Source organism: Ptiloglossa arizonensis, chromosome 7 (assembly GCF_051014685.1).
Source record: "Ptiloglossa arizonensis isolate GNS036 chromosome 7, iyPtiAriz1_principal, whole genome shotgun sequence".
NCBI classification, from domain to species: domain Eukaryota; kingdom Metazoa; phylum Arthropoda; class Insecta; order Hymenoptera; family Colletidae; genus Ptiloglossa; species Ptiloglossa arizonensis.
Window position 1 is genome coordinate 2,831,037 of NC_135054.1, and position 19,221 is coordinate 2,850,257.

Sequence of the window (19,221 nt, forward strand, 5' to 3'; positions counted from 1 at the left end):
TTGTTTGACAAGAAAAATGAATAGAATATTGTGAACGTAAACGAGGTAAATCAACAACGAGCGAGTCTAGCATCACTTATGTTCGATGACTGATTTCAAGTGAACTTACATATGTATGTATGTATATCGATACGTCAATCACTAATTTAAAATATAAATTTTTGTATTTTTTATAATATTTTTTATGAAAGTCCAATAAATTCTGGAGTTATGTGATTTCGACTTACGTCGATTCGTAGATACCTGGTTGTGTGTTTATTAATATATTTATACATAATTTATATATATGCATTCAATAACGTATTCTTTTCTTTAATATTTTTTTACATAAAGAAGTACATATATGGCTGTATTTAAATTCAACTACTTTTTGAAATCAAGATTGTACATCAAAAGTATATTGTATTCGTACAATTCAGTTTATGCATTATAAAACTTTTGAAATAAAGTTTTGAAAAGAATTAATCGCGTAAGTAGAGAATTCACTAGATAATATTTTTTTGCTTAACGATACACGAAAATGGGATCACTAGATATCTTTAACTGAGGATCGATAGAGAATTTTTTCTCGCAACTGGTCGAACTCAAATGGATTACAAAAAGAGAACACTGAAATTTCTTACTTTTTTGCTTAAAATAATTTTGTTTCTTCTAAAATATAACGGTAATTAATCTTATCACAATATTATAATTTACACGAATAATTTCTTTTGATTTGTAACTTATATTATTTCTTCAATCTTTTTGAATTCTATAGAGGGCCTATACACTAATAAGTATTTGCTTTTATACGAGTTGGTTAATTGTAATGAAATCAACCTTGTACTTAAAACGATTGATATTTATGAGTACATATTGAACTTGATTTTATCTTCATTCTATGTCGCATAAAAATATTAAAAATATTTTACTATGTGACCTTCGTTAGAATTACGCTTATAAATTGCTCACACACATACTATGTATACTGGGTGGTCTATGCAATTGTTTCAGGCTATAACTCCATTATTAATGCATTTATGAAAAAATATCAAAGAAAAAAAGGTAAATGGCCTACATCTGTAGGACCCTAGATTTTGTCACCTTCAATATTGCATGTGCAATTAAGAATTGCATCTTTCCTTTAAATGAAAAGATATCATGGTAAAAAAATTGTTGGTTTTCGAGTTATTTCCAAAAATATTTTTATTGATGGAAATGCTCAAATGTTTCTCCATTACATTGCAACATAAAGTATGTTTATGTTTATAATATAGTCATGAAGCGTTGAATCTTTTAAATGAAAAACTGATAAATATTCAATTTGAAAAATTCTGTATATATTTATACATTATATATATATAAAATATTATATGTGTATATAATATCTGTGAAGTAAATAATCAAATATTGGAAAAGATTAATCTATTGCAATAATTTTATATTAGCTAATGAAAACACTGATAGTAGTAATATTGCAGGAATGAAATGTGATTGTTTTAGAAAGTTCAGGTCATCACATTAATTGATTGTCGAAGAATCAATTTCATTTTCCATGAATTCTCCAAATTGTAAGTGGCAAATGCTGAGAATCGACCGAAAGGGTAGCAATTTATGATGCCTGTTGATATTTAGAGCAACGTGTATTGTACGATTTGCGTCCCAGTTACGAAAGATTTATCGAAGTTCACCAGAACTTGACAAGCACCACTTATAAAGAGGAGTTTCTTACGGTAACGAGTTTAATCACTTGTATTATGGGTTCATTTTATCTGTTCTTGACAGTGCCCATCAAGAATAGAATAACGACTGCGAACGCTGGAATAAACAAAAGAGAAAATGTTTTTCACTTGTCCAAATCCTCTTATACTTAAGCAACTTGAAAAACAAAGCAAAAAAGAGCATTTCCGTTGCATAGAAGCTTCGCTTTTGAAGAGCGTGGAAAGAAAAATTCTTATTTAATGACTCGTTATAATTTTTTCTCTTTTTTAACTAACTTTGTAATAATTTGGTAATCTCTGACAGTTTCCAGACAACACTGATTTATAATTAATAGAAACATGACGCCTAATGCACTTTCTTCTGTTTACCTTCTAACTGACTCATTATGCAGGTGTCAATGCATTACCAGTATCTCACAAATCAGTACATCGTTTGTATCGAAAAGTAAAGAGGCAATATTTATTAAATTTTTAATTTATTATGAAATATTTCATAACGGTTTATGGTTACAATAAATAGTATATTATTATCATGATATTTCAAAGTATTCAAAACTGTTTGAATTATTGTGCAAGGTTTCTTTCTTCAAAAGTAAGTGGATAAATGTAGTACATCGTAAAATATAATAACAAGCTCTGCAAATATGACCTCACTTCCAAAAAGAAATACAAGGTAGAAGTGTTAATACTCATCGGTAAAATTGTTACGAATTTGAATAACGTTTTAGGCCGAGGCTTGATAAATTTGATAATGAATGAATTTTTAAAAACATTTAAAAACAATGATATTAATTAACATATCACTCTAAGAAACTTCTTCTATTTTACAGTTATGTTTACACATGTTATCGTCAATTTACACGTTACAGGTGTATAATTAACAATGTAAATAAGCAGTAAGAACGTATCGTTTCTATGTTACGACGCAACACAAATAGCAAAGAAATAATCTACGATTATCTTCGACACTTGTGCTAAAGTTACATTGTATTTGAAGTCGTACAGTTCACTTTATGATATGCAGGGAAAAATTAAAATTAATTGCTCGCATGTAACAGCTATACAATTTAAGAATAAAATGAAAAATGTAAAAAGCGAGTTGGAAACTATAATAGTAAATATCTGAATATCTGCTGGAATAAAGTAATACTTTAGTAACATATAATCTTAGAATACAAGTATAATTTATAATCTTGTTTAGTATTTCATTCCCTTTCGCGGTTACAATTATATTTCAAGCTTTTGGGTTATGTTTTTGTTGTAAAAAATCGTTCATATATGTCAGTTAATAAAGTGCATATTCGAAACGCATCTACTGCTTTATGAATTTTTATTAGTTTCACGAGAGATGTAGTTAATGCTTGTATATCTTAAATATGTTTTCAGAAACTATGATTTTGGTTCAGATAGAAAAAGACTACATAAGATTGAAAGGTTATATACGGACTTTTGAAGTGTCCGATACTTTTTGCAATTTTTGTCTTTTTTGCTATCATTGCTAAATGTAGAACAAAAATGTGAACTAAAAACTCGTTCGCTTGTTTATGAATTTCTAGTACGATGTTAATTTATATTTAGGTACATTACTCTTAACAAGTTTGATAAAATTAACTGTGCACGAAGCGTGAACTTCCAATGCCAAAAAGTTCTTCACCCCTGATTTAGATATACCACATTGTGCACGACTAAAGCCAATAAATGAAGATGATTACAAGTGAAGATGACAATGAGGTTAAATGTGTCCCAAGTATGTGTAGTTCCATCGTTTCATTGCCTTGGAATGATGACAAAATTTGATGTCTATATTTTGAACTCACCGAGTGGAAGAAACAAATTAGAATGGACATCAAAATATGTCTCCTTACGAAATCGTCAACAACAGAAGATATTATTGAAACAAATAGTTACTCTGAGAGAAAATCTTACATTAGAAGAAATTTACGCTTTGTGCTTGGCGGAAGAGACGATAATTTTTGACAATCTTTTACAATCAAATCGAACTATAAATTTCAAAATGCATTGCCAAATATTAATGGGAGTAAATGTCTAATAGAGAACGCTTATTCGTACAATTTAACACCACTTACTTATCATTTATTTGAATCGTAAAACCCATCTGAATGAAAAAGGATTTAAAAAAGACTGAAGGGGTCAATAACTTTGCACAATGTTTTAAGTCCAAGCAATGAATGTTTTGTGGAAACTAGTGTTTAAGAAAAAATGGTAAGGCGATTTTCAATTTTTTCATTTGCAATAATGTGACATAAGAGCCCTGTGAGAACAAAATGGTAGCGAAGAACATAGCCGTATTGAGAACATATTCTACCAAACAGGGAACGAGATTTATCGACTTACTTGTGACAGCGCAATAACGACGTTAGCATTCCCTTCGCCTCTGTAAACACAGTCCTCGATGGAGAATGTCGTGAAAGGAAGGGGAGACCTTGGAATCACCGGATAATCGTCGCCCGAGCTTCCGGTGGAAGTGGTCATCGATTCCGAAGAAAGCGTAGTGGTCTCCACAGGATTTCCTTCGTTGATTCTCATTCTGTTATCCCTATCCCTGTGAAAATAGATGAAGGTTCTTGTAAAAAGAAGTCACGTAATTCGTGTAGGTATACGTAAGTTAGTAATACATTACTTAATATACAACTTCTGTATACAGCAATTACAGTACATGGTCAGTGGATATTTGATAATTTTTTTTATTCTACTATATTATAATGAATGTAAGAATACAATATATGTACAACATATGATTCTTTTGTACCTAGAAATACGTATGTAATTAAATTGTAACTTAAATTATCTACGTATATTCTTGTTGTACAATTTAATTATTTATATATTTAATAACCATTTATTTGTCTAAAATAAACCATTCATGTTTGGACTATATTTGTTATAAGGTTTTGTTTTGAATATAACAAGCAATATATAAACTTATACCATTGTTATTTGAACATAAAATATTTTTATAATTTTCTGCATTATTTGTGATAGTTAATTTCGTTCGAACGCATTTTTATATTAAGTACATATTTTGTGTTTACCATTTTATTATATAGATATATAAAATTTTATAAACATTTTCTTCTCAAAATTACAACAAGTGTTCTTTAAACCATTTTATAATCTTAATCTATATTTCCATCCATTCCTTTTTCACTATTAATTTGTTTCTCCTTATTTTATCCTTACTTCAACCTCCAATTACTTCTTTGTTTTCCATCATCTACGTCATTTCACTTGTTTCCCTCTCTTTACGCTCTATGCACTCATCGCCTTCGTCTTATACCTCTTTTCTTTTGTTCTACCCATTCTTATCCACTCAATTTCATCTCCATTATCATTCAAAATTTCTGTGAAATACATGCCCCCGTACATCCCTTTTCTCGTCGCATTTTCTATTCAAACCTTTGCATGCTTATTATTCTCTTTTGTTTCTTGTTTTTATTGAGATATCTCGACATGTCTATGGGTCTAATGTCTTTGTATAACCTATCGTATCTCGATTTTAGAATTCCAACCTCTCTTTTCTGCCCTGTTAACTTCCTATCTCTTCTCTTTAATTTCTCCATTACCTACATTCCTTGCCTCTTCCTACTTTACAGTTCCTTCTTTTTTACTTTCACCTTGCTATCTTTTCAATCTCTTGTTTTTCAATTTTCTCCTTGCATTTCTTTGCTAAATCACTGCTTTTTGCTCTCCTTGACTACTCCTCGTATTGCATTTCAACTTTCTTCTTCGTTTTGTCTTTTACTTCATATTTCCTCTTCTCTTCTCTTACCCCAGAATGTATACCCGTGTTCTCCAGTCTACTCCTAAAATTGACTTTATAAAGTGCTGTAGCTTTTCTTCCCTTTCTCTATTCTTCCAATCTGACATTTTCGTGTCATACAGAATAATACTTTCTCTTAAAAGTTTATCAAAGAGTTTTATCTTTCTAGTCCAGTTGAAGCCATTCTTCCTCTGTCTTCTGTCCCTTTCAATTCCACCTTATGCATTTCATTCTACCTGCCTCCTTTTCTAAATTTGATAATTTCACTCTTCTCTAGACTCACTAGAGTATGTTCACAATCTTTTCGTCGTATTTACCTTTTACTTCTCTTTCATCGGAGTCAAATTATCTGTACAAGCCAACGACATATAAATACTAACCCCGAGTAACGTAGCTTATCTTAAGTGATCTTACATGGTATGGTCGTTAGTTAGATACAAAATGTTCTAAAACACGGGGGTATAATAAATTTAGAGGCGTAAAGTTCATGTATACATATGCCTGATATGACTGTTTTTCAGTTACAGTCATTTTTGTCTTTTAGTAATAGTTATAATAAACTGAGCTTGCACGACACATGTATTATATATTACGTTAAGGTACCCCAATTGCGCATTCAAAAGAGTTACCAGGGAATTCGAACAATATTTGGTACTTTTGAACAAAGGTTGTCTATGATAAGACATTTAGAAGACTGAATTCGAGCCGAAGATAATTTCTGTGATGATAGTTGAACAATTGGTATAAGATAAAAACACTTGTAATTTGAAAACAAGGTTTATATGAACTTTGTTTTATTTTAACGTGTTGAATTTGCATCTAAAATTATGCTTACATGTTTTTGAATACCTTGTATATTGCATACTTTGAAAATAGAAATGGGTAGAAGTAAGTATATTGCTGAACAGAAGAAAAAATTCTCTGATTTCGAAATGAAATGGTATTTCGTCAAACAGTTGAGCACAAGTGTATCGGTCGATGCTTATCAGAAACTTACAGAATTCGTCGAAGATCTAGATACCGTAAGATTGAGTAATTTTTACCCAAAATCTTGTAATTTTCTACTATTTGACCAAAACTTGAAATGAATTATGTAATTACTATTGCGGCAATACTTTTTTTTTTGTATTCAGAAGTTTAAGTAAAAGTAAACAAAGCATTAAGTAAACAAAAATTTACTTAAGTTGGTAGTCTAAGTTCTATTGAGGTTCCAATGGTCCCAAATAAATGAAAATTTAGTACAAAATTAACATAAATTGGAGTTTCTTTATTTCAAATATGATATAGTTCACTACTTCTTTGAAGTGTTAGGAGTCAAAATGGTTCGATAGAACAATCGAACGATCGAACGTTTCTAGAGTGTAATTCGCATATGCTTGCGTATCTTACTTTCGCGGTTAATGAGCCACGACACTTTACAACAAATAAGAAAAAAACTGTTAATTTATGCTGAGAAATCAATAAAACTGTATTTGAAAAAAATGTGTATTTATAGCCATGATAGAGAAACTAAGAAAGTTAGAAATTGAGGTTGGATCAATGTTTTTTCAAATTCTGAGCCAAAGTTATCCCCGGACCAAAGTTATACCCATTTAACAAAAAGGATAGTACGAAAGAAATTTAATTTTGAACATTAATTACTCCTTCTCTATTTTTATTCATATAAGTATAAAAATTATACATACCAAAAATGTAGAATCTTGAGATTAAGCTACGCAGATAGAAATTTGTAGAGGTCTGTATTCACTTATCAGAACAGCTGTTTACATTAGAGACACCATATATGGTGACAGAAATATGAACTACAGATAACTACTCGGCATCTCTAATGCTACCACCTACTTTTTCTCATCAACACCAATTGAATCAAACACAAATGTATCACAGATATTTGATTCCATGTTAATGGAAACGTTTAAGATTGAACGATGTTGGCAGAATCCATATTGGTTAGGATCTAGAACGTTATTTGATTCTAAGAATTATCTTAGCGTTTTCTCAATCATTTTTTCAAGTAATTTACAGGTAGAGTTGATTAGGAAGATAGTTCTATGGCTGATGGGTTTATCTTTGTTTCTACTTGAGGATAGGGATGATGATTGCTTTTCTCCATTCGTTGTTAGAGACTTGACAATCTAATCATAAATTTTTAGAAGATACTCTAGTCCGATTAGAGGTAATTGTTTCAAAAAGTATATTTTGTGTATTGTCTGGTCTTGGAGATGAATTTTTAATTGATTCTATGAGTGCTACTAGTTTATCTAAGGATATATCGGCATTAAGCATCGAGTTTGTAATAAGATTGTTCGAGTCATTGCTAGAATCTGATGAGTTTGAACTATTATTTTCGTTTGAAAGGAAGAATAAACCGTTATTGGCGCTATTAACGTTCTTAGAAAAAATATTGGCAAGTAGATCGGCTCTTGCTTCTGAATTAGTTACATGACTTTCATCATGTAAGGTAAAGATCTCTGTATTATGTCGTGATCTACTAATATTTTTTGTTTTATTCCATACTACATTCACTGGGGTTTGGTTGGTTATGGCGATAGTAAATGTTGCCTAAGATTGGCGTATACATTCTTTTATTGTTTTGAGGAATTTCGCTCGTATTTATTTGAAAATGATTATTAAGTTTTCTACAGAAGTATTTCATTTACTCTCTTGAATACACGATGACTTTCTTTTCTAGCCTATAACTTTGACTTTTATTTAAAAAATAGAATGATTGTAACATTGTTACAATACAAGTAGCACAAATTGTTGTGTGCTATTTTTGCACATGTTGGAAGGGTTAATGTAATTTATTAAGAGACGATTAAGTTTGGTTTTCAAAACAGTTCGCAGTTATACAGGGTGAATCTTGTAACGTGACAACTTTAAACAACTCATGACTTATTTGTTGTACAAAAAAATGTTCTACGTTAAAATTGTACGATTTCTTAAAGGGGCATACAGTAATGTATTCGTTTCTATGTTATTATGCTTTTTTATCGAGATATGGTCACTTTTAATTTTCTAAATAGAATGATTGATATTTGTTCCCAAATCTGGTACAAGTGTTAACTTTTGCTTGAAAAAGTATTATATCAAATAAAATTTAAAATTAATATTAACCGAGATACTCGCAAAACAAATTTTATTTTAAACGATGTTTGAATAGTTGTCTGTTACTATCAATTATCATATCGTATTTCTCGCTGTTACTAAGGACAGTGTTTATTAATATGATCCGTCTTACAAATTGCTCTAATAGTCATGCTAATTAATGATATTTTTTAATACAAGATAATTTATTTGAGAATATTTTAGTAATTATTTATTTTAGATCGTATTTCGTACCATACTTTCTTATGTATATTTGATATTTTAATTGAATTTGAGAAGAAATATTAGTTATTGCATTTAAAAAATTGGAAGTGATCTCCATATTTCGATAAAAAGATAAAATAACATAAAACCGATTAGAGTACTGTATGTCCTCTTGGGAACCATGTAATTTTTGTTCGGAATATTCTTTTGTAAAACAAATAACTTATAAGTTATTTGAAGTTGTCGTGTCACAAGACTCATTCTGTATGCGTAGAATGGATTGTTTTAACGATAAATATTCATATTTTAATAGATCAATCGAAACAGTGAACGTAAATTTTGTTTATTGAATTTTTTTACATGACGACATTATTTCTCAAGATAAAGTACCTGTTCACCTAACATTAATAATTATAAAGTATAATGATATCTTTTTTTAAATAATGAAAAAAGAAAATATGAAATATGTGCGGTACAGTTGAATGTATTTCTTTTATGAACGATATCAGTTTCAATTTACGAAATTAGTTGCAATTTAATTCAATTACACCAAAATTCAACGAAACGAAACTTTCATACAGACAATAATTATTCTCCGATACGAAACTTTTTATAAATTTTCTGAATAAACGTAGTAGATATTTAGTTTTTCGCTGATCTTTCGTTATCGTTTTATTGCTTGAATTTTGCTTCGTTAAGAATGAAAATTTATTTACAACTACTTACAAAGCAAGAGAAAGTACATTTACTGTAATTGATATGTTAAATGATAACAGTAAGTAAAAGATATAAAACAAGTCAATTCATTCTTTGGAGTCGAGTGCGTACAATAATTGTTCTTAATAAAATAGTATTAAATACGTACAGACTTTGTAATCTCGATAATGAAATTTCTTACCAAGCATTTCGAAAACGATTCTATACGTGTCTTTATAATGCTCTTAAAAAAATCAGATTTTTAAATAATACGGAGAACTGAATATACGCTAGGAAATCGATGTTGTTAAGTTTTATTGAATGTTATATTTCTATTTTATCGTGGTTAAGTACGAGTAGTGTCGAAGTAAACGTGACCGATAGTACTGAGTCAATTAAATTAGAAAGTGTTATCAGCGGAATTAATTTGTGTTAATTAACGCTCTGAAAGATTTCTTGTCTCGTGATAAACTAGTTCCAGTAGTAATTTCTATAAACATTCGCGTCAATAAAGCTACGTGTATCGACAAATTGGCGTGTCGATAAAAATCAGTGAAAGTTGATCAAAAGTCATCCGTTGCTCAGGTCGTGGAGCAAAATTTTAGAAACGCAAATGTCGATCGGTCGAGTTTTAATCTACGGTTAGAATTACACGTACAATTGTGCTTGAAATTGTAAAACAATCATGCAGTGGTCTCGACATCAGCAGCTGATTGTTGATCAATTCGAAGCCGATTTGCAATTTCAAATTTAACGTGACGTTGGTAATGAAGCCCGTATTGTGCATTCAGATATCGCGTAACCTTTGTTACAACGTACTTTCGTTAATCGAATTTTACGAACATTTACTGAATTATTAATGACTGATCGATAGAATCCAAGTACAAACAGGTGAGACAACTAGCTTAACTAACCGTATACATTCTAATTGATCTATGAAAAGACAAAGGTGGATTTGGTATTCAAAATTCATGAAATCAATCCCCCTTTTGCTTTTATGAATTTGCTTCGGTTGTTGCAAATTCGTCGATTCGTCTGACCGACATACAATTTTGTGGTCGATCTCCCCTCCCTAAATCTAAGGGAACGGAACAACAGGAGACGTAAATGCTATTCGTTGGAAATCAAAATAAATGTGTAACATTTTCGTACGATTAAAGATAATTTACAAATTAGTGAAACTACTTTTAGATGACATGCAGCTTTTACGGTTTGAAGCGAACGAATTTTCACACAATATGAATAAACCACCATCCTGATTACCATGATCATTATCGAATACATAGAAACAATATGATAAATAAATTGTATTAAGAGTACGTATGATAAATCTCCCATCTTTTCAGCTAAAAAATATAAATGTATAAATAACGCGCTTAAGAATCATAATATTGGGTAATCAAACATTGGAAATCGCCTTTAAGAATCATAATAAACCACGAGAAAAACAACAAGAATGTATGCCTACCAAATAATGTTGTTAACAGTGAGAAAAAAAAGGGTAAATACATAGTTGGTCCAAGTAGTTGTTTGTAGTAAAGAGACTGATTTTCAAATGCCTTGCCGAAAGAAACACCAAAAATAAAAACATTAATTTGAATTGTTTATATCGCGTCGTCACAAAATACCAACTTCGATAGCAATTGAAAAGTCAGATCTTGATTGTAATTACGAAATTAATTATTAGCTTTCAATTGTATGAAACACATAATACAATTTAACAACGAATTAGTGTTTGGTGTTAGCAAACTGTAATTGCAGTTGTAATTAACAATTTATCGATTTTTAAAAAATTGCAATTAAAAATTAAGAAATTGAACTTATTGATTGCAGTTACAGTTATAACTCTGGCGATGTTAGATCGTTAGAAATTTATAAATTTTGTCGAAATAACTGGATAAATTCAATATACTATAGATTAAAGCAATAAAAAATTTCTCATAAATTATACAAATTGTTCAGAAACTCGGCAGCTGTTCATAAATCTCCAAATTATTTATTTCTACGTCCGACGCGTGAAGCCAATTCGATGAGAAGTTTCCTCGGTCAGTACTCGACGCTACCATCTTTCTTTTTTTATCGGATAGATGACCTCAATCATTGGAAACAGTATATTTTACTCGGTCATAAGTTGAAAAAAAGAACGGCGCGCGCGCGTCATCGTCGCGTATCGCGGTTTACGCGATGGCCTTTAAACCAAACGGCTGTGCAAGTAAAATGGTGACGTGGACACCGTTGCACTTGTGGCAAATAATAGCATACTGTTCCAAAAGAGAGTGGACCGAGACTGCAAACGAGAAGTAGGTACACGCTGCCATACGCAACCGAATCATTCTCCGTGGAATTGTCCAATTTAGAGATTTTACACCATCATCGTCGGTCTGTATCAAATTTCTAGCATTTACCGATAGCTTCGATACCAAGTCCGTGTTTTTTTTTTTTTTTAACTTGAACAAATTTTGATTGTCGACAAAAGCTTACGCGAACAACCATTGGATTAAATACTTCGTTAACCCTAGAAAGACTGAGCCACTAGCTATTACGTGAAAAACTAAGATCAACAAAAATATAACATTTTCTGCGAAGCATGTTCTAATGCTTAAACATATTTTTCTTAAAACAGATTGTTTCAAATTGATGGATAACTTTTCACCGAAACAACTTATTCGATTGGCTTGAGATTTTAATTGTATATTCGCAATAACATGCTCTATCCAATTTAACTATTCCATTGCAGGGACAGATTTTTTTCCCCTCCATCAATGTTTAAGAAAATTTTAAAAACTGTCGAATATTTATACAAAAGTTACATATTGTTCTTGGAAAGCATTTTGTTTCTAGATGAAAAAATATTTTTACAATATTCGTTTAGTTCCTAAAAATTTTAATTTTATTCAATTCTGAGGATTAGGACCAAAGAAGTCTGTTCAAAAATGCGTCTAGGAAATTCGAGGAGTGCTATACGAGGACACCTATATTTTCTATATCCATTAACATTTTTGTATGAAAACTGTCAAAAGTATTGTTCAAAGTATATGTTTCTAATATATGCGTGAAATAATTACATCAGGCGTTCCATGCTGTCAGGTAAAATTCCCAAATATCAGTTTTTTTTCACACGTAAGGTATTCCTCTTAAGGCGATTCGATAGATTTCGGGTTTTCACTGAATGACGAATAACGAATGTTTGTCGTTCAGTAAAATACGTAGTAGTATGGTTAAATGATTGATGGCAAATGTTCGGCATTTCCCGAACTTCGATTATTTCCCGTTCGTTGTTGATAAAATGACTGCGTACCAAAACATACAAACATTCGACAAATAGCAAATAGCACTTTCGATCTTTAACGAATACGCATTTGTGCATATAGCAAAAATCTTATTATTTCAAAATAATATTCAAGCTTGTGTTAAAGAACAGTTGGCTGACAAGGAGAGTGCAAGTCCTGCGGATCATTAATTTAGTTGAAACCTTGCACGTTTGTAGATTTAGTCATCCAGTTCAAGAAAATGTAGCATTACAAGGGCAACTACTTAATAGTTTTTGAGATATTTATGATTAAAGTTTTATTATTATTTATAGATTGTATGTAACTACGGATTTATTTCAAATAATTACTAAGTACTATTGTGGTTTCACAATTAATAGTTCTTTTTGCAATCTATTTTTAATTTCGTATTAATTTTTCGCCCATGAAGACATACAATTTTAAACAAATTGTAAATAAAATTTCTTTTCAAAAAGCTTTATTTTCCATGCTTTCTTATATTGTATATATTTGTTACAAAATAATAAAAATTTGGGTGGTTCATTGTTTTTGTTTTATATCTGCCTGCATGGAATTGAATTTTCCTTTCGACGGAAAGAATTTTTATGTTTTTTTAACTCTTCGTTTTTGATATACCAAAATGCATTTGTTACCATTCTTAGTACTATTGATTGCATAGCCTCCATTTTAGTTATGTGACTCGTTGCTGCTGTACCCCATAATTGGATGCCATATGTCCATATAGGTTTAATTATGACTTTATAAATTAGTAGTTTGTTTTGAATAATTAATTTAGATTGCTTACTGTCAGCCAGTACATGTCCTTCCTCTTGATTCTAATTTGATTAATTTTTTTACGTATGTGTTGTGCCTATGTTAATTTTCAGTCAAGGTGAAATCCTAGGTATTTAACTACTTTTATTTGTGGAATTTCGTTATTATGAAGGATTATTTTTCCAGTATTTGATTTGCAGAGAATGAAAGTAATGTGGTTGCATTTATTATAGTTGACCTTCATTCTTCGTTCATTCAACTATCTTTTTAATAAGTGAATATTGTTTTGTAGGTTATTAGCTGCTTCTTCTGAGTATTCATGTGTTGTTACTATTTCAGTGTTATCTGCGAATGTATATATTATACTAGTTGTGTCGTTGGAATCTCTGATGTGTGTAATGTGTACAATACTGAGCTCAATACTGGTTGTACACGAGTCTTTTACTTTTACATAGAAAGTTCTGTTATTAAGGTAGAATTTTAAATGTTCATAGACTATGTTTGGGAATTATTGCTTTATATATTTCGGCACGTTTTCATTCTGTACTTTATTGAATGCTTTTTCTATGTCTAGGAATAAGCATATGCAGTATTTTTTGCATTCAAGGGCAGAGATAATTTCATTAATTAATCTGAGAGCTCGTACAATTGTAGCATGCTTCTCCCTGAAGCCAAACTGATGGTCTGGAATTAGGTGTTTGTTATCGATGATTTCCTTCAGTCATACTAAAATTATTTTTCCACAATTTTTAATAATAATGGCAGAAGAGAAATAGGCATATATGAAGAGGGTTTGTAAATACTTTTGTTCGATTTCAGCAGCATTATGATTTCAGCTAGTTTCTATAAATTAGGAAAATAGAGAATTCTGAGAATGGCGTTAGATATTATAGTCGTCATCTCTACGTCTTTGTCTAAGAGTTCCTTGATTATTCTTTCGCTTATCTCATTCTGATAAGCCCGGTGACTTTTTAATTTAATCTTTTACCACTGTGCTTTAGTTTTCCTTGTTTGTTTTATTTTTTGTGCTAGAGCAGTCGGATACAATAAACCAGGGTTTCTCTTTCCTGTAATGATGGTCGAGGACCAAGCTGCTTGTTAAATTGTTTGCGTCAGGTAGACTACTGCGTTCTCGATACGTTCGGGTATTTTTAGAGATATGTTACAATTCAGGTTTTCATCGATTATTGATTTAAAATTATCCCAGTTTCTAGTGCTGTTATGTAGGAAGGAAGTTATTTCTGCGCGTAATGTATTTTCATGGTATTCAATTAATATAGGTATACAATCCGAACTCAATTCTAGGCTTAACAATGTTTTGAAGTGTGTCCTGTTTAATCCTTTAATTATGACAAAATCTATAAGGTTAGGAGTTTTTTCTATTGTCGATGGTCAATAGGTAAGTCCACCAGTTGATAGTGGTGTTAAATTAAGCTTGTTCATGGCATGGAGAAGCACTCTGCCTCTGAGAGAAGCTTCTTTCGATACCCAGTGAGAGTGCTTAGCATTAAAATCTCCTGCTATTAAATATTTACTCCCTATCGTGATTGTCATTCCTTGAAGATAGTCCAGTGCAGTGGTACTATGTGAATAGTGTTTTACGCTATTTTTAATAATGATAGCAGTTCATTCGTGAACTTTACCTGACGTATGTTTGGTGTCGTATTTAGAGCGGTACGGGATTTTTATGTAATTTTTGTTTGCGAGGTGGAGTCTCAGAAATTAACAGAATGTCAATACCATGTGTGAAAATAAATGTTTTTAATTCGTACAATCTTTGTTGCAGTCTATCCATTATTTATTATCATTCATTATTTTGTAACTAGTTCAATTAATTATCGCGATTGTTGTTGGATTGTTGAGGTTTGCATAGTTAGCATATTAATTATAAGCTCTGTGTTTTTGATTGTTTGTATTAATAGTTGTTTAATTTCTGATGTATAATTTTCAGTGGGATTGATTGTGGTTCTGTATTTTGTTGTGCAGTTACTTTGGCGTAAGATCTTTTATTTATAATGGAACTATGATTCTAGCTCTGAAGTTGCGAGAGAGTTATGGTCGGATAAAGTATAGCGTGATATGACCGTTGATTTTTATTAATTTCCCTCAGATGAGATTTGGTTGTTGTTTTTAGAGTGGGACACAGCTACTGTTGCAATTGTTTACGTACCATGAAACCTTTATAGCTTACAGGATGATTTCCTTCACAGTTACTATATTTTACATTTTCAACTTTGCCCTTTTTTGGGCATTGCAGTATTAGGTGATTGCCCACACATGTAACGCATGCAGGTAATCCACGACAATAATTTTTTGTGTACCCGAACGCTTGGCAGCAGAAGCATTGTGGTGTCTCAGTTTGGCCTTGCAGGTTCACACTTAGCTATGGAATTTAATAATTTATCTATATCGTATATGTTTTTGTTATTGTCGTTTGGTTCAAGTTGAATAGCAAAGAGAGATAACGGCTGTTTGGAATCAAACTTGACTTGAGTTGCTAATTGCTCTAACCGAATGATCGTGATGTTTTCATTCTTCAATTATTCTGTTTGCGTTAGTTTTCAGATACATTTCTCGAAGAATTACTTTGTAAATACTTCTTAGAATATCTACTATTTTTCTGTAAAGATTGGATGTATTTAGTTGTAGTCTTATTTGATTATCCTTTAGCTGTTTTAATACAAAATTGTTGCTGCCTGCTTGTTGTTCGAGCACCTCTATTATCGGATCCATGATTTGCGCTTATATGAATATTGGAGGAGGTTTAGCTGTTTCGGTTACTGTAATATTATTAGGTTGATCATCGTTTGTGTTTGTATGTGCCAGAATGCTGTATTGTATTATTTGTAGAAATATCCTGTAGCCATGTTTCAGTTTGCGATGGTGCGTGTGTGTTTGACAAGAAATCTGTTACTTCTATAGTCGGGTGGATTTTCCTTTTCTTATTTGCAACTAACCTTTGGATTAATTTTGATGATTCACACATTGCCATTTCGAGATCGTTGACAGTAGCGTTCGGTGATTTTGCAGTTGTGTATTTGTTTCCTATTTTGGATATTTTTAACCGAATAGGCGACACTGTTGGCTCCGTTTCTATACCGTTAAAATGCACAGACACGGACTCACACCACTATAGCCAAGCAGATGATTTGGATATATTTCTTTGTATTTGAAACACACAACTATACACTGTGTATATGTACCAATGATTCGCGAGCGATATCAACACACGTCTTGTCTATACGACTGCCTGACGAGGACTGGAAGAGAAGTAGATTACAGGAGTCATTCGTGTCTACATCAAATTCAATAATAATGTCCGGACAATATCTTATAAATGCATGTGTCGAGTTAATAACAAAAAACGGTCGACCACTTTCTATTCTTGCTGATTCTGCTTGTAGAAAAATAATCCTACACTAGGAACAATTAGTCCTCCAATAACAATTACTCGGAATAATATTCGAGAATACATTATAAAAGAAGCAAAAGTAAAAGTCAGGAAGGAAATAAAAAATAAAATAAAAGTATATTTTAAATACTACACACTAAGATCAGAAGACACTTTTACTCGGTATAAAAGCGAAAATCTGACAAATTTTGTTATTAATACTTTACGAGAATTTTATCTGACCGTAAATAATATTTATACAATAATAATTGACAACGGTTCTAACATGATTAAATTAGTGAGACTGTTAGAATAAGAGCTAAATATTTTTGACCATTACTTTAATTTGAGGAAGATGAAGGTGAAACAGCTCACGCTTTTCTCGAAAAATATGATGGTCAATTTTTTTTGGAAGGCAATGAATTGTTTGCCACGGAGGAACATAATCTGGAACTGATAGCTGTACGTTGCGTTGCACATACGGCAATTAGCCGTATATGATATTATGCAAACTTTTGAAACATGATTTATTGCGGAGGATACGTGAATTGATAAAGAAGCTTCAAACTTCTATTACGGCAATGCTTTTAAACTCAATAAAATTGCGAAGACCAATCTTAGATTGTTCCACTAGATGGAGTCCTACTTGTATCATGTTAGAAATATTAATAGAAATTAAAAAAATTTGTATACAATTCAAATTATATGATAAATTTTTGACAGATAATAATTGAGAAAACACAACAATTAACTATAACATTGCAATTAATCAAAATAGCAATCACTAGGATGCAATACGAATAATGGGAAACTTTTATGCAATATGGTTACAATGTACATTAAGATTAAGAAAAATTGAAAAGAATTATTTCGTGGAAATCTTGTTAAATGCAATATGTAATCGGGAAATTTTAAGAAATAAATCTTTATTAGCTTCTAATTTTTCAGATGCAAAGTATAAGAATTTATTATGTAAAGATAAAAAAGACATTACGATGGTTCGTTTAATAAATTTATGGAAAAAGATACGAGAAACTGAACTCCGATAATGTAATTGAACAAACAACAACAAATTTTTCACGTTCTGCGTCAAATGATGATTTTGAAAAATTTTTATTAAAGAAAGATAATGAATACGAATTAAGTCAGTTTTTAACGTAGCAGCTGCACTGCATTCTTTTCCCAAGACTCCGAAAATAGATAGAAAAGAAAATATTTTAGAATATTGGGAGAAACATGATTGTCACGAATTAAGACATCTTGCAAACATAGTACACAAATTTCAAGATATTTTAAACAAGTTCTTCCTGTGCACAAAAACCTGGTCTGCCTTAGTTACTGACACATAAAGGAACATAGATGTGTGTATGTTAGTCCACTGTAGTTTAGCTATATGTACACTCGACACAATAACCGGCTTTCTTAGTGTTGAGTTGGCTTAAATTTTCTCTGTCACGAGCAACAGTTAGGTGACATTGGTGCTATAACTTTGGACGCCTTTGCTGTTCGAAACAATCGGTGTACAATAAAAAAATGAAACGGATACCCTATCGACTGCATTTGTGTACGTAGTCACGGACATAGTACGTCCCTAGCCAGACTGCAATGTGTTGTACCAATATATTCTCCTTAATATCTCGGAAACTGAAATAAAGCTGATTTTCGAGTAAAGAAAAACGTGGTTTTTAACATATTCCAGAATTATGGAAATCGATCATTGCGTGAAACTCCGGTAAATTAAACCTTACCTTCTAATATTTTGTGTTTCTATACTTTGTTAATCCCATAGGTGTATTAATCCGTAAGAACAGGTTAACCGGGTTGATCAAACTTCTACGTGTTGGTTAACCCTGTTACGCGGGTTACTCTAGGATATTGAGAGCAGAACTGGGTTAGAGTTCGGGTTAGGATCCCTGATTCTAATCTTTTTTCAAACAGTAATGACTAAAAAGTTATTTATCCAGATAAGAATTTTGCTCATCGATACTTTGATTCTTAAACATATAACATGGAAAATAATTTATAAATATTATTTATAATAATACAATATATTTTACATTTTATTGTCTCTGGTGCTCGACTTGTAGGAGTCAATGAGGATTTTCGAGCAGGCTGATATTACGTGTTTCGATCATTTACATTTCCGCGTTTCGTGAAAGTTGCTTCATCACCGTATAGAATTCTCCGAATAAAGTCATTGTTACATCACGAACTTCATTCACAGAATTGAATTGGATTGTGAAAATCATTGTCATGCAGGTCTTCGTGTAACCAAGCATGGCGTGGGTGAAACTGGCA

General features: G+C 31.3%; 1 protein-coding gene across 9 annotated transcripts in view; it reads right to left on the reverse strand.

Moving 5' to 3' along the window:
• Ipk1 (Inositol phosphate kinase 1) overlaps positions 1 to 19,221 on the reverse strand; it is a 375,197-nt gene that overhangs the window by 71,552 nt on the left and 284,424 nt on the right. For 7 of the 9 annotated variants that reach the window (XM_076315767.1, XM_076315766.1, XM_076315765.1 and 4 more), the window contains one exon: positions 4,056 to 4,263. In XM_076315767.1, the coding sequence (XP_076171882.1) occupies positions 4,056 to 4,247 (192 nt within the window). In that variant the 5' untranslated portion in view covers positions 4,248 to 4,263. Of the gene's footprint in view, positions 1 to 4,055; positions 4,264 to 16,489; positions 16,671 to 19,221 lie in introns of those variants that run through there. The other 2 variants (XM_076315763.1, XM_076315762.1) reach the window with 2 other exon arrangements.